We start from the raw sequence: 15,425 nt of genomic DNA, 5'->3' as shown, positions 1-15,425 counted from the left end.
TAATTAACAATACTACAACAAACTAAAAAAACATAATTAAACTTTGACATCTGTTGCAATTGTCAAATTAATAGAAGTGATGCTAACACCACAGCTCAATTATCTATCTTGCCACAGCTCAGTTATTTATTAACATAGGCACAGAAAATTACCGTAAATGGATGGGTAGTTCTAAAAATTAAGATTTTTAGAACTTATTTTTCTAAACAACAAAGAACAAAGCTAGGTATTACCCAAAGCTATAAGCTATAAGCAAAGAGTAGATATAAGTGTGTAAATTTACTAGAGTGTAAAAAAATAGTTCTTTACATGTAAAAAAAGTTATTTAATAAAAATAATCGTAGAAAACTACGTTCACATTTGACTGTTAACAAATCATAACTCTTGTTTTAAATAACACCGCGGTGTTTTTCGATTATTTTTTCTTACTAGTTTTTTACGGTTTTTTTAACATTTTTACATTAACAGGTAAAAAAGAAAGAACTGTGTATACGCCCAACCCTGGATAATATATTACATGTTTATATATGATTATCATATATAAATTATCGATCCTATTAATGGGACATCATAAAATTAAGTTACAATTTAATTAAGTCTTTGAATAATAAGAATATTAGGTAATTACCGAATATTAACAACTCTCGCTATATTAAACACGTTATTTAAGAAAAATGTAGGGGATCTTCTCTATATATTACCAAATAAACATAATGCAAAATGCCTAAAACAAAAAAAAGAAGATATAATTTGACAATTGACGTAACTTCAACTGTCAGAATCGTTGACCTTTTTTAGTCAGCTCTTCACGGAGGTCGGTCGCCCAAAATTGAGATTAAAATCTAAATCCAAACCATCTTCCAAAATGAGGATCTACAAGGATAAACTTACCGGTAATTATTGATGGAAAATATCTGTGCTATTTGATTTACTGTGTATTTTTATTATTAATTATTATTTGCAACGTAAAAAACCTATTTTTTAGCAGCTGTGTAATGAACTGTCATCTTGACATATTTACGTTTAGTGCTATTTATTTAAATTATTATATTTAAGTTCTTATTTATTTTTAGGCGATGAAATGTTCTCTGATACGTACAAAATTAAGTTAGTTGATGATGTATTGTATGAAGTTTATGGAAAACATGTTACAAGAAAAGAAGGAGAGATTTTACTTGATGGGGCCAATCCCTCTGCTGAAGAAGCTGATGAAGGTGCAGATAGTAATGTAGAAAGTGGAGTTGACGTTGTATTAAACCACAGACTGGCTGAAAGTTATGCTTTCCCAGACAAGAAGTCCTATTTATTGTATTTAAAAGATTATATGAAAAAGTAAGTTATTTTGAATAATGTTTTATATCTATACTTACAGAATAACCAAGTATATCAATAAGAAAGTACTGTATTTAAATATGATCAATATTATGCATGCACTAATACTAAATACTGGTGCTTTATACATTATTTAGAGCTTACTCATGCTAAATAAATTCTTAAATAGTTATTACTTTGTTACATTTGATTATGTGTAACAAATTGAGTTATATTTAAAACATGTCATATAGGTATTAATACTCTGTTATTATACATATATTATTAATATTCATATTTAGTTATTTAATATTAAATTATTGCTTTTTAGACTAATCCCAAAACTAGAGCAAGATGCTCCTGATCAAGTAGAAATATTTAAGACCAATGTAAATAAAGTAATGAAAGATATTCTAAGTAGGTTTAAGGATCTTCAGTTCTTTACTGGAGAATCTATGGAAATTGAAGGTAAATAATAAAAAATAAATAATTCTTAAACAGCTAATAATTAATTACCTTAATTTTAGGTCTCGTAGGCATTTTAGAATATCGGGAAATTAATGGTGACTCAGTGCCAGTTTTGATGTTCTTGAAACATGGATTGGACGAAGAAAAGTTTTAGTTAAATGCATCAATTTTACTAAATTTAATCTATATTTAATTTATATCGATATACTCTTATTGTTTTTTAACATGTTATAAATATTTTTTTAAGAGCTTATTTTTCTTATTTGGTCCATGTTACAAATTGTAATAACATTTATACTACAACTTTTGAAAAAAAAAATACAAGGACTTCCTACAGCAATATTTGTTTTTGTTACAAACAGGAATAACAATAATTAACAAATTAAAGAGAAAGATTCAGATTCCCTTTCAGTCTATTCTCCAAATTATATTTTTTACCAAACAAATTATTGGGATTAAGAATTAAGTTTTTATGTTGTCTTGTAATAAATGACCTAAAGATCACTGACACTGTTTTTTTGTCGGTTATATTATTAGGGTACAGTGTAGCATACAATAAATACAATAAAAATAAAACAAACGTGCAACACAGCATATTATTTATTTCTTAAACATTTATATTTTGGAAGAAATATATAATAAAATTACAGTTATGAAAATAAAATGATCTATATTCAGTTTATATAATCTATTTTAAACTATATTTATTAAAACAAATGCTAGATTGCAACAGGTAGAGTTGAGAAAATACTATCACTACTCATTTTCAAGTTTTAGGGAATGTAGTATCGAGTTGCTAGATTACCATTGTAAATTCTTTGATTTAATGCACTTTAGTTGAATAAAATGAATATAGTTTCTGCTAATTTTTTTAGATTAAAATAACATTCGTATTGTCTTAAGCTATTTATTTACCGAAGGTCAAATGAAAGAGATACAATAAATATGAAGATAAACTGAAATCGACTAACGCGTCATTAATAATTAAAAATAAGACATTTAAAAGGTCAGAAAATAAAACTACAAGACGAGAAATAAAAGAATAAATATTGAAACACAGTTTCTTCTGACTAGTAAACTTACAAGTACATTTTTTTCAACAAAATTCTGCAATACTTTTTATAACACAGAGGAGAGTTGAATTTTTAGCAAGAAAGTGCATAATACTAATAAAATACTGGCAATGTAATGTCACAGTATAACTTATACTGTAATATTATTGAGTAGAACTTATATAAATTACAGAAGCTGAATGCCTATTAAATTTATCGTAATATACAGTATATGCCATAAAGTTAGAAATAAATGGGATTTTTTAGTTATCAATTTGTTCAAGAAACCTTTTAACTTCAATGAATTTCTTCAATACAGGGTGTGTCAAAGAACATGTGCTATCTTTCGTGGGGAGATTCCTCACGTAAAAATAAGATTTATTTTTCATACCAACATGGGTCCGATTCTGCTTGGTTTTGTAGCTATAGGAGGGATAAGTCTTCATTTTTTTCTCGATTTATTATAATTTGCTTCCAAGTGCTTTTAGCAATTTGAATGTCAAACCAAACCAAACGAGAAATGGCACATGTTTTTTAAAACACCCTGTATATCAAATGACAAAAAAAGATTTTGACTGCAGGATATGTTTAAGAAAGTGCAAAAAATGGCAATATACCAACACAGTACCAGTTATACTGTGATATTACTACCATAGGCAGAATATATTTTAATATTACTGAAGCTCAATGCCAATTTAATAAAATTTGCTACATTATTCTAATTTTTTTATGTAAAATATCACAAAATGAAAGTCTTTGGTTTGGAAAATATCTAGAAGGATGAGACAAAATAATATAGTTTCGATAGTATCGATCTAGAGCAGAAATTGACTAATATGAAAAAGATATGTACCTATCATTAAAAAATAAATCTTTGGTATTACTTTTATAGAATAACAGTAGGTTCTCTTACTCTAAACATATCATATAGGTGACTACAAATAGATATATCTAAACCATACCTTATTTTCTAAATCATTATGAGGTACATATTACTTTAGTGGCCTTTAAAATGATTTTGTATTAGTTGTATCTTAACATAATTATAATTTGTTATTTTTTATTTAATACTGCTAAAATAGATGTTTAACTTTAAATGTTCTAAAGTAATAAACATAATAAATTGTATCATATTCATAGTCGCCATTTAATATTAATTTTTTTTAGGTGCCGACTGAAATTTTACATGTGGTACCGATTATTTAGTGCCTCAAATCAAAAAAATCTTATCACATTTATTAAAACACAGGTGACAGGTTGAGAGTTAAGGTTTGTAGCGTTTTATTTCTGATTGCCGACCGATTCACCCTTGCTGACTTTATGATTTGTAAAACCATGATTTTGCAATCGAGACACATGATCATTTGCGTACCCTAAAGAAAAATAATATTTTTTTTGTAAATTATATATATTTTCATTAGTGTGCATATTGCATATGCACTCTGTATAATATATGCATTCTGCAGAATATATTATTGGGTATTTTTTTTCTAAAAACTTCTCTTAAATAACTTATTCTTATATCAATCGAAGTATTTCTTGGAAGAACACCCATGTTTTAAATTTTCTTTCATTATTTAAAAAAATTGGGTGCACTATGTGCGCATATTTGAAGTGAAACTTCTTACTAACAGCTATTAAATTGAAGGATTTGAAGGAAATGTTTGAAAAAGTGTAGTTTGAAATGTTGAAAAAGTAATAAATTCAAAATTACTAAATAATTTGATTCATTTTCACAAAATTTGTATTAAAATGGCCGTTTGTGCGTCTGAGGATTCCATTGGGGTACCTTTATCAACGTGCTGAGTTTGGTTCCAATCGACCGATAATTAAGAAAAATCCTGATGATTTTGTCCATTTAGAAGCATCGGTTCGAAACGTCGAGGGCGTCATCCTGTAGCCCGACTCCAATTATGCCGAGATCAACCCGCATTTTTCTTCAATATCAAATCCGTAGTCCCACCCTGATGAAGATGTAAACGAAACGTCGTATCCAACCTTGAAGGGTGGGACCGTGTGCACCGTCGCTCACATAGCCTACCCACCAAACTTGGTCGCGATCGGACGACATCAGCATTTGACGTTTCTTACATCAAAACTAATTGTCACAGTGAAACGTATCGCACACGGTCAAGTTGGCCTTGGTCCAATCTATCGACATACCAAATTTCATTTAAATTTTAAGGACGATTTTTTCTAAGCCGTAGGCTGTCCTTACCACTTTCCCTATCGCCTGTCGTGTCGCGTGTCGTGTCACGGCCTTGAATTTCTACCCCAGCGCGCGTAAAGAAGTTTCACTTCAAATATTCTGTCCATTTTGATGATATAATATTTGTGTGCTTACCTTTAGGCGATCAACAACTCTTGAAGCTCTTCCCACTGTTGAGGCAGTTGTGCGAAATTTTGACACGTTTGTAGCACTCTGAACAGAACCTAAATACATACATTGATACAATATGGTACCAGAGAACATAAATCGCTTTTACTAATTAAGATTTTTGTTTGTTAAAACATTAAATACACTTTTCTACAGAATTGAGAACCATTTCAATTTATTTGTAATCAGATTACAGCGCTGAATAGACAAAAAGCCAAAAAACATTACCTGGATCACTAATAACGCTACTTTCCATAATAGATGCGCTGGGTGATTTGCTAACGTCTGGACTATTGTCTTTTGACAGACCTCCAGAAGATGGGTTTGAGCTCATTTTGTTTATTAAAGATCTTGTTAGCGTTTCCTAAAAGTCAGTGATAAAATTAGAGACGAGTTTTTATTTAACTCCCCGTTATTTAAGAACTGTTATTTAGAAATAACAGTTCTTAAATAACGGTGGCCATTTTCAAAAAGTAACAGTCAGTGATAACATCAGAGACGGATTATTATTTACCTCTCCGTTATTTAAAAACTGTTATTTAAAAATAACCATTCGCAAACAGTTGGAATTCCCAAAAAATAATAAGTATGGAAAAAACAATATAACTCGCGATGCAAATTCGGGACCACCGCGCAATTTGTTTTATTAGACTCGAAACAGACGAGTCTTCTGTAAAATAACAGTTATGAAAATAACAGTGCTTGAAATGTCACTTTTGGTGATGGCTTGCGATGTGAAGGCGGAATGGTCGTGCCACGAGTTTTACCAGGATTTAAACATAAACAACTCCCATAAAATAACAGCTATAAAAATGACAGTGCTTGAAATTTAATTGTTTTTTTTTTATTTTTGTTATTTTTATTAATATACAGCATATCTTTTCTTTTTATTAGTTTATAATTAATAATAAAATCCGCAAATAACAGAAATGTTTTATTTTAAGATGTTATTCCAAAAATAACGGTATCAGTTCCAACTGTTATTTTGAAGTAACAGTTTTAACCATCTTTAAATTAAATGGTAATAACCTGTAATTTTCATACCTTTGTTTCTTCCTCCGGAGTACACATTCTGCTGGGACTTAGTAATACAACAGGAACGCTACTGAAATGTTCCATAGGAATATTTACTTTCGAATAGCATTTTGTACAGACAGTGCGTTTGCAAAGCGTGCATCGCTGACCCCAGGGTCCAAAAATGCCAAATCTGAAATTATTTGTCACTTATAAACAGTTACTTTAGCTTATTAAATTATATCACCTCGTTTTTAAACAAAGAAAACAAACTTTCCTACTTTCCACGTCGTGTCTGACGCGACCTTCTGTCGGCAAAGCTTCAACTTCGGCTTTAGTAAGCACCGTTCTAATGTGAACTATCTCTGACAAGGTGAGTGAAAGCCTGAAATAGTAGTACATACTTAAATATTATAACTCATCATCTCTCAAAAGTAATGGTAAATCATAACTTTAAGGCATCTCAGAGGACTGTGTAACAGTAGTTTGACAATTAGTGAATTAGTCAGACTCTATTACTGCTGATTAAGGCTTGATTAAGGTTTGCAGAGCTTCAGCATTTGCCATAAAATAGCGAGCAATTTGTTACAAAACCATATAAATTATATATCACTGTAATCACAAAACTTCAATATATTTCCGTATTGTAACGGAATTTTAAATTATGTCTTTATTTTCGAGAAAATTTAGTCCAAACATAAGGAATATTTTGTTGATGTTTAATCATTAAAATCTTAAAAATAAAGAAGTTGTCAAAAATATGCTACAATACGGATATAGTATAATCCTTTATCTTTAATTTCCTTCTTCATTTATGTAAAAATACCAAGCCAGTTTTAAACTGTTTTAACGCTTATTTTGCTACTTTTTCGGACTAGTGAATTTAAATGGACGCTTAAGGGTGACATAATCTTACCTATCGTCTAAGGAAATAGAGTCTTGCCAGCTTTGAGTGTTGGTGAGTTCTTCTTGCAAAGCTCTAGCGACCTCGGGCTCCATTGGCATTGATTCGGATTCCGTGCTGTTACATGATTGTCGTGATCCTGGCCGCGATTGTGGTACAGAATAACAGCCTAAAGCTGTTTCAGTAACACCTACAAAGAGTATAGTTCTAATTATACAAATAACTAAATAAAGCACTGAATAATACCTAAGGTACTTCTTCTTTTGTTTAAGTTACACGCTTGGGTAGCTAAATCATACACATCTAATGTACTATCGCAGATTTCTTGATATTCGGATGACCATAATCCTACAAGTATATTATCTTTGTAAAAAAAATTCCTCCCTTACATGAAAGTTAATTATAATATTTATCTTTTTGTCAGTATAATCACAGTTCGTTTATTTTCTTGTCTCTGATATAAATTTTATTGGTAGTTCCCTTTTACCTGGTTCACTTGAGTCTGGAGTGTCTACTGTGAGTTCGTCATCGTCATCTTCAAATTGAGAAAAATCGACTTTAATTAATTTTCTACCTGAAGGTTTTGGAAGCTCCTTATCTACACTATTATATCGATGGCAAGCCCTGTGGAGATCAAAATTAAAGTAAGTAACAATTAGTTATTGAGCGAGGTAACGGTAAGTCCTTTTTTTGAAAAGGAGAGTACTTTTTTTTAAACAAATTGTCCTTGTGAATTTTTTTGCCTTAAAATGTCCTTGCGAAGTCTCGCAAGTTATAAACTTAAAACCAAACTAAACCAAACCGACCAACTACTGGTATAGTATTTCTTACCTTGGCACGGGCACAGGTTTGAGTTTTCTTCCCTTTTTGATGGAGAGCAAAAGTTGCTCTCTGGGTGTGAGAGTTTTGGATTGAGGAGGTAATTTTCGATCAGAAACTTTTTTTAAAGGAGGTCTTGATCTACGAAAGACGTAATATTTTTAAATTACGATTTATCAAAATATTTCGCACTATGATTAACACGTTTTCCCATTAACAACAAGAATGTTTTTAATATGATATTATGATACTTCAAAGCAATTAGTCATTTACATTTAAATCTAAATTATTTGACGTCAAATATTTACTAGTTAATTTATAAAATCTTTATCATGTTCTTTAAATGATTTTGCGGAAAAAGTAGGTGCAGCATTCTTAAATTAACAAATTGATAATTAGAAATAATACCTAGGTATATAAAATAAATAAATAAACGGTAAGTAACAAAATATCACTACGAATATACAGGGTGACTCAGTGTTCAAAAAAAGCTCTATAAGAGTTTTGTTTTTTGAGATTTTGGCTCCAATCATTTTTTATAAAATATACGAACAATAGTACAGTACATTTTTGTAAATACATATATAGGGTTACATATATAGGGTAAATCATAAATTTAACATTTTGTATAAACATTATTTTGCATATAAAAATAATTTATCAAAACAGGTTGGTTAAAAACTACGTCCATCTTGTCATAAAAGTAAAGAGTGTTCCATTTGAAATACAACATAAAGTTTCGGCTTACTCTGTATCATGTTATACCGGGTATGTCTCAAAAGTGACTCACCTCTATAACTTTTTTGTTTTTTCAGATAAAAAAAACAAAATTTGGTATGTTGGTATTATAAATTAGGATTGATTGACGTATTCAATTGTTTTCGGCCACTTCCTGATTCACTGGAAACAACTACAACTTTTGATTTTTAAATGACACCCTCGATATTTTTACTATATTCGATAGAAAATAACACTCTGAATAGAATGACATATCATATGTCATTTTACGGTTTATTTGAAATTGTAACATGTGCTTCATAACAACAATTTGTCACGAAATACCAAGTGTGTGGTAATAAATTATTTGTAAAAAAATCTCTTTCCCAAATAATGAGGCACCCTCGGTTCATTTGAAAAAAATGAGGTATGATTAAAACTATAATTTGAGCATCTTTTAATAGAGCACATATTCTTTCGGTGATGAATGGCAAGTAACCAGCGACGAGCGACGAGTAGTTCGCATGACATTTTGTCACTCAGCAACGGATAACGTCGTATAAATTTACTACCTGGAATGTATGTAGAAAATTCGCTCGGCTCTTATTGAGTATGTCACATTAAAATCGGATTTCAATTTATTTCATTCTAGGATCGCTTGCGTCCGTTGCTCGTACCTCGTCGCTTGCATCGCTCGTTCATAATCGAGCGATGTCGGTTATTTCAATAATAAAATTGAGTACTCGAGCGAATTTTCGCGCGTGTTATCCCATCACTAATATCATTGCCCGTATATTTTACAAAAAATGATTGGATTAAAAATCCCAAACCAAAGAGCTTCTTTCGAAAAAAAAATCTTTTTCGGGCGGCTGGATCGCCCTGTAAAGAGAATAAAATAGAAATACAAAAATGACAACAAGAGCAAAAGAAAGTTATCTACACATATTGGTTAATAAAAAAAGGAAATAATTTTTAAGAGGAAATGGGTAGGGTGCAGTAAACTTAAATTACCAAACAAATTGATTTATTAACAATATATTTTCAAAAACAAATTAATAAACAAAATAAATAAATAAAACTGAAATAATAAATAAACCACCACCAGAGTCCACAAACCATAAGGAAGCAAAAACTACCAAGTAACAAAAACAAAAGGAAATGTTATCTACAAAACCTAAAATTTAGATTCAAAAAAGAAGAAAAAGAAATTGAAAACTAACCTTATAAAATCCAAAATAATTGCATGTGCATCCTTTGATACCCGATTTGGTATATCGCCATTCACCATGATTTTTCTCAAATTGTACCTGCAATTTCTTATGTCTTTCATCAATATTTCATAAGGCGTTAATTCATATTCGATAGGCGCCTTGCTGTAATTCACTTTCTTCAATTTGACACCTAGAACAAAGACTTTTTGTTTTTCCTAGATTAGAAAGACATCTACACAAAAGCTTAAAAAAATAAAAATAGGAAACTACAAAGAAAAAAACAAGAAATATCTAAAAATGTACCTGTTCTTAATTCACCCATAACCTGAACCCAGAATTTAGCCCAATCAACAAATTTCAACTCGTCCAAGTTGCCGGCAGTGGAACACGAGGGTAAACTAATGGTGCCCTGAGCAACTTTATCCAAAAACGTCGAGAGCTCTATAGCTTCAGCCACCAGAGCCCTCACTACTGCTTTATAGTGAGCTTCAACTTGCGCTTTCGTTAGGGTACCTGAAATAATCTTAATGTAAGACAATGCTTGCTTTTTTAAATACTGTCTGGTCAGCGATCGCTCAACGCTACATAATCATTATTATGTATATTTTAATTTTGACATTATTGATCGACGTCCATCAATAAAATTATAATCCCAAATCAAATAGCAATTACTAAAAGCAAATTTTGACAGTGATCAATATTCGTAAATAAAATTATAACCCCAAATCAAATGACAATTACTAAAAACAATATGCAGTAATTTACGAAATACCGTAATGACGTCACCAATCTGTTTCGTCTGGTTGCCAAGTGAAAAAAGGACAATACATGACGTGACGTTGAACGATGGCTAAACAAACAATAGTTATGGTTTTCCGCATGTACCTAAATGAGTCTCACATCTTCTAATAACTTCAGCTAGATTTATACGGGTTGATTTTGATGGGCCAGCTTCAAAAGACTCCTCTGAATCTCTTTCAATGCCTTTAAAATCACAAAAATAATACTATATTCAAAGAAAGCATAGTTTTCACATTAAATAGATATTCAAATAAAAATGAGACCAAAGTCTGCCCAACGACAGAATTCATGACAGTGACAATTCTTCTCTATCATTATAATTCAAAAATAAATTGTGTTTTCTGTCAAATTTTGGATGTCGTCTGTCGAAATCGTCCCTTCTCTCGCTGGATAGACTTGTAGATGTACCTTCATCATCTGTTTCATGATGACTGTGTGTACTGTTTAAATCATCCGATATCATATCGCTTATGAGGTCTTCTAATTCATTGCTGATTATCACCTCTTCACCCTCGCTAAATTCATGATCTAAAGTAGCATAAATTACAACTCCAATGCCAGCTACTATAACTTTTTCATTTCTACAAAAGATCTATAGTATTACATACGAGGATATTTATCATAGAGAGAAAAATTATTTTTTTATATTTTCCTTATTGATATACAGAGTGGCGCCTCTCATACGCCGCGGAAGTTCCAAGGAGAACGGTAGTTTATATCGAAATGAAATTTTGGCAGCATATGTAGGTTAATTGAAAGCATTTTACAAAAATATATAGAATTATACAGGGTGTCCCCAAAAACAGTTACACATCAAAGTTGTGATTTTTCTAATGGAACACCCTATATATTAATTGATTTTCGGATTCTAGGGAAAAAATAAAGGTGAGTTTTATTAAAGTTTACCTTAAATCTAAGGTTTCTGATATATTTCACATTTTGTGAAAATGAAGAGTAAATTTTAAATTTCGATAATAGCTACCTAAATTTTAGTTGGCTTTGTATAGCCTGAGATTTAATTACAGTAACCATTGTATGTTAAACCAAATTGAAATTTGACCCGAAAAGTTATACAGGGTGTGACAAAACTAATATGGAACATTAGTCACTTTTAAAAGCAAGTTACTTCTTTATTTTAAATGGCACACCTAGTATATTTTTCCGGTGTTTAATGGGGAATTTATATATCTTCAAAATATTATTAAGGTTGCCTACCCCTCAGACAAAGATTTTCCCAGATATTTTAATTTTCATGATTTTGCGTCAGTAAATCTTTATTATTTGAAAATATCTAGGTGGCTGCGTGATATACCTTTTGTTAATTTAACAAAAATTAAAGATTGTAGAGTAAAATACTCAAGGGTAATAAAAAGACATCCGTTTAAAACATATTTTAATTATTACATAATTGAAACTAGATATAAACCTAATTATGCGACAAAAATTAGCTAGATGAAATCAAATGCTCAAAATGCTTCCTTTCCTGTTAACTGCATAAAATGATTGTCTTTTCAAAAGGATCTTTTGATTTTAAAGGGCATATGTGAAGTTCTACCTCGAAAAGCAGCTACAATAATTTCTCTCATATTGTCGACACTAGTTGTCGAGTTTTATAAACACTGTCTTTAACATATCCCCATAAAAACACCCAGACTAAATAAAATCAGGAGCATTAAAGTATTCTATTAATTGGTGAATGCACACTGCACACTGCATTCACCAACTAATAGAATCATATCAATTATCTCTGATGTAGGATAAGTTTGCATTTTCAGCAAATTTCTGAGATTTTTTTTTGTTTTAACTGACACAAAATGATAACTAGTTGTTAAAGTTGGACTAATTTGACAGCTATGTTGAAGTAACGTCAGACATAATCACCGGCCACTTAGAATTTATCAAATAATAAAGATCTACTCACATCAAATCAAGTAAATGAAAATATCTAGGAAAATCTTTGCTTGAGGGGTAGGCAACCTTAATAGTATTTTGAAGAGACATGAATTTTCCATTGAATATTGGAATAATATACTGGGTGTTCCATTTAAAATAAAAAGGTAACGCCCTTTTAAAGGCGACCAATGTTCAATATTAATTTTGTCACACCCTGTATAACATTTTGGATTAAGTTTTAATTTGATTTGACTGTGACTTTTCATGACAGAGGGACACAATTTTTTTTTTAACTTGAGAGTGATTTTCTGAGAGTTTCCATTATAAAATATAAATTTACAAAAAAGCTCCAATCCAGATATTATAGTTCTCTAAAAACTATAATGCAAGCTCAGCTGAGACACTCTCTACCATAACTAGTGTTCATATATTATTAATAATTCTTATTTTTACATTTGTTAATATACAGTAAATGCTACACTCTTGTGGTCTATATATGAGTCGTCAAGTTGCAAAATTCGTCTTATCCAAAAAACGTTGTTTCGCAAGCAAATGTTTGCAATGTTATTTTACAAAAAACGTGTCCATTGAGTGGAATCATTATTTTGTATCTGGGTTTTCTAGAAATAAAAATCAATATTTAATTTTTAAGGGAAAAACCACAAATATAATTTGGATAAGGGTTTTGTTGCAGTATGATGCATATTGTGGGTTATGCTACAGCAAGATATTTGCATCCTAACTTGAAATTATTAGGTAGGTATGCTATTTTATTAAAATTAGGCAAGGATTTGAAATGAATAAGACGTCAGTAGTAATATTATATTATTTGTGTAAAAAGCCTATGAAAAAATGCGGGATTTGCTACAATAATGACAATAAAAAGCAAATATAAGTGGATAAGCCTGATTTTGCTGCAGTAACGTAATTTGTAGTGAATTTTATAGAGAAATAGGCGACTTTTGCTGCAATTTGACACTATGTTTATGTAGATTTTAGGGTCAACTATTAATATATGCCATTAGGTCATTTTTTTAAAAAGGATTTTTTGGATAAGGCGGTTTTTGCAACTTGATCCTCATATCCAAACTTTAATAAACTAAAACATTAAAGTACTTAATGACTAAAATCTAACATTTCACTGGGTACCCAGTTAATGGGTAGAAAATTGTCAGGGTATTCAAAGTTGTATTTTGTTAATGCAATTTTTATGTAAATGTAAAAACCTTCAGTTGAAGAAGTAGTTGATAAAAATAAGTAGTACAAAGTCAAAACAGTCATAAATAACAATAAAACTATTCAGACCTTTACAAATTAACTTAGACCTTGATTTCAACTGTAACCTGGAGATAGTCCTCATTTAATTTCATGGTCTGTAATTGCATATGCAAATACAAAGTACAGGAACAGGTGTGTAGTACCAAATTATTTTGAAGATACTTTAGGAAATACTTAATTATCTGATTTAAATTAAAGAGTGACTCACTAGTCCCAATTAAATATGGAAAAAAGGAAATGGCAGTCAATGACTGTTAGATAAAATTTTCGGTGGAATATTTAAACAACATATTAAAAATAATGAGCAGATGAAACAGATCATTAAAGATTGAAAGATTGTTTTGGCAATATTTATTATCAAAAATATGTAATGTTCTAAAATTAAAATATTGTATATTCGAACGATTTTAAATATAATAATGACATAATTGTATTAAACTATTTTTAAAAATTGAAAATAATTTAAAAAAATATTTTTCTGTAATAAACCTTTTGGTTTAAACAAACATCTATTTGAATTCCATCTTTTCCATCTAAAAATTAATATATTTATCTATTGATTATATAGAATTTACTGTATACAAAAAAAATAAATCATTAACTTGCCAAAGATAATTTATCTAAACTTTAGAGGATTAAGATTAAGTTAATTTAAAAAATTAAACTTACTTAAACTTTCAATATAATATTGCATCACAAAATTTGAAAAGTAATCCAGCAGAAAAATATTTTGATTTTAGTTTCGAAAAGATTATTGGGGAGTGGTAAATGTTTTACAATAAACTTATCATTAGGTCCAAACTATTTAAAAATCATGAGTCAACAAATTACCTTATTAATTCCCTAGGCTTATCCCTTGCTAGACTAGTATTTTCGTGAACAGATCCATCGGTTTTTAGAAAAACATGTTGTACTTCAGTTATTTTATGAATGTGATGTTTTTTCGTGGATAGAGATTCGAAAAAATATTTGGAAAGCTGATAGCATAGGGCCCATGCATGTTCTTCTTTTATGCAAGAGTTAAATGAATGTAATATATCACCCAAACTCACACTACCGTCAGAATTAACGCTACATTTCGATTTTTCGGACATTGTTTTCTTTTTCACTTCGAATTTTGATACTTTGACATTTTGCTTAACCTAAAACATGAATTTTGTTGAACACTGACAGCTCCCCCGATAAAACTGATTCGTTTGCATAATAATAACGAATCCCATAACGAATGGAACAAATTCATTCAAACACTGGGGTTTCGTACTTCTCTACAATTCACAGTGCGATAAAAATAAACATAAAGGAAATTATCTCCATTCCTGCTTCAATTTTTGAACTGACCTAGATTTTCGCATATTGATTGGTTGGGCGGGCATGCGTCACTAAATGAAATATTTTGATTGGTTTAAATCTCGTGGGCGACCTAATATTGCGTTGGTCAAAAACTATTGTATTTTTATAAAATAAATCAAGAACAATTACGTTTTGTAAAGTAGTTATATGTTTATCTGTATAAAACTATCGACTAATAATTTTTTTAAAGTATGCCTTGTTAAATATGAAAAATTCTTTCAATTATTTAG

The 15,425-nt window shown here is 30.1% G+C and overlaps 2 protein-coding genes across 4 annotated transcripts; one reads left to right on the top strand and one right to left on the bottom strand.

Moving 5' to 3' along the window:
- Window positions 1–747: 747 nt before the first annotated feature.
- Window positions 748–2,119, top strand: LOC115875394 (translationally-controlled tumor protein homolog). Its single transcript, XM_030890836.1, has 4 exons — window positions 748–893; window positions 1,074–1,332; window positions 1,643–1,779; window positions 1,839–2,119. Exons 1-4 carry the CDS (start codon window positions 866–868, stop codon window positions 1,931–1,933), a joined length of 519 nt encoding a protein of 172 aa, XP_030746696.1. The 5' UTR covers window positions 748–865; the 3' UTR covers window positions 1,934–2,119.
- On the bottom strand, window positions 1,973–15,226 carry LOC115875392 (protein spire). Of its 3 annotated transcripts, none has more exons than XM_030890830.1 (15): window positions 15,046–15,225; window positions 14,677–14,987; window positions 11,083–11,255; window positions 10,759–10,857; window positions 10,177–10,386; window positions 9,883–10,075; window positions 7,958–8,086; window positions 7,614–7,750; window positions 7,373–7,474; window positions 7,139–7,316; window positions 6,470–6,607; window positions 6,253–6,415; window positions 5,437–5,572; window positions 5,176–5,264; window positions 1,973–4,204 (listed from the first exon to the last, which is right to left on the bottom strand). In XM_030890830.1, the coding sequence occupies exons 2-15, from the start codon at window positions 14,937–14,939 to the stop codon at window positions 4,070–4,072; spliced, it is 2,145 nt and encodes a 714-aa protein (XP_030746690.1). In that variant the 5' UTR covers window positions 14,940–14,987; window positions 15,046–15,225; the 3' UTR covers window positions 1,973–4,069. The 3 variants fall into 3 exon arrangements, with proteins under 3 accessions (XP_030746690.1, XP_030746692.1, XP_030746691.1); XM_030890832.1 differs by having other exon boundaries at window positions 4,070–4,204; window positions 9,883–10,063; window positions 15,046–15,226; XM_030890831.1 differs by having other exon boundaries at window positions 4,070–4,204; window positions 15,107–15,224.
- Between the last annotated feature and the right edge of the window lie 199 nt (window positions 15,227–15,425).

The sequence above is a fragment of the Sitophilus oryzae genome, unplaced genomic scaffold (assembly GCF_002938485.1).
Source record: "Sitophilus oryzae breed Bouriz unplaced genomic scaffold, Soryzae_2.0 scaffold_1385_pilon_pilon, whole genome shotgun sequence".
NCBI lineage: Eukaryota > Metazoa > Arthropoda > Insecta > Coleoptera > Curculionidae > Sitophilus > Sitophilus oryzae.
Note: the sequence above shows the minus strand (reverse complement) of the source record. Positions and strands in the feature narration are given on the sequence as shown.

Coding starts and splice junctions, on each gene's coding strand:
- LOC115875392 (XM_030890830.1), bottom strand. CDS start 14,939: ATGTCCGAAAAATCGAAATGTAGCGTTAATTCTGACGGTAGTGTGAGT. Junction 6,608..7,138: donor TCTATTTCCTTAGACGATAG/GTAAGATTATGT, acceptor CTACTATTTCAG/GCTTTCACTCACCTTGTCAG. Junction 5,265..5,436: donor TAGCGTTATTAGTGATCCAG/GTAATGTTTTTT, acceptor GTATGTATTTAG/GTTCTGTTCAGAGTGCTACA.
- LOC115875394 (XM_030890836.1), top strand. CDS start 866: ATGAGGATCTACAAGGATAAACTTACCG. Junction 894..1,073: donor CTACAAGGATAAACTTACCG/GTAATTATTGAT, acceptor ATTTATTTTTAG/GCGATGAAATGTTCTCTGAT. Junction 1,780..1,838: donor AGAATCTATGGAAATTGAAG/GTAAATAATAAA, acceptor CCTTAATTTTAG/GTCTCGTAGGCATTTTAGAA.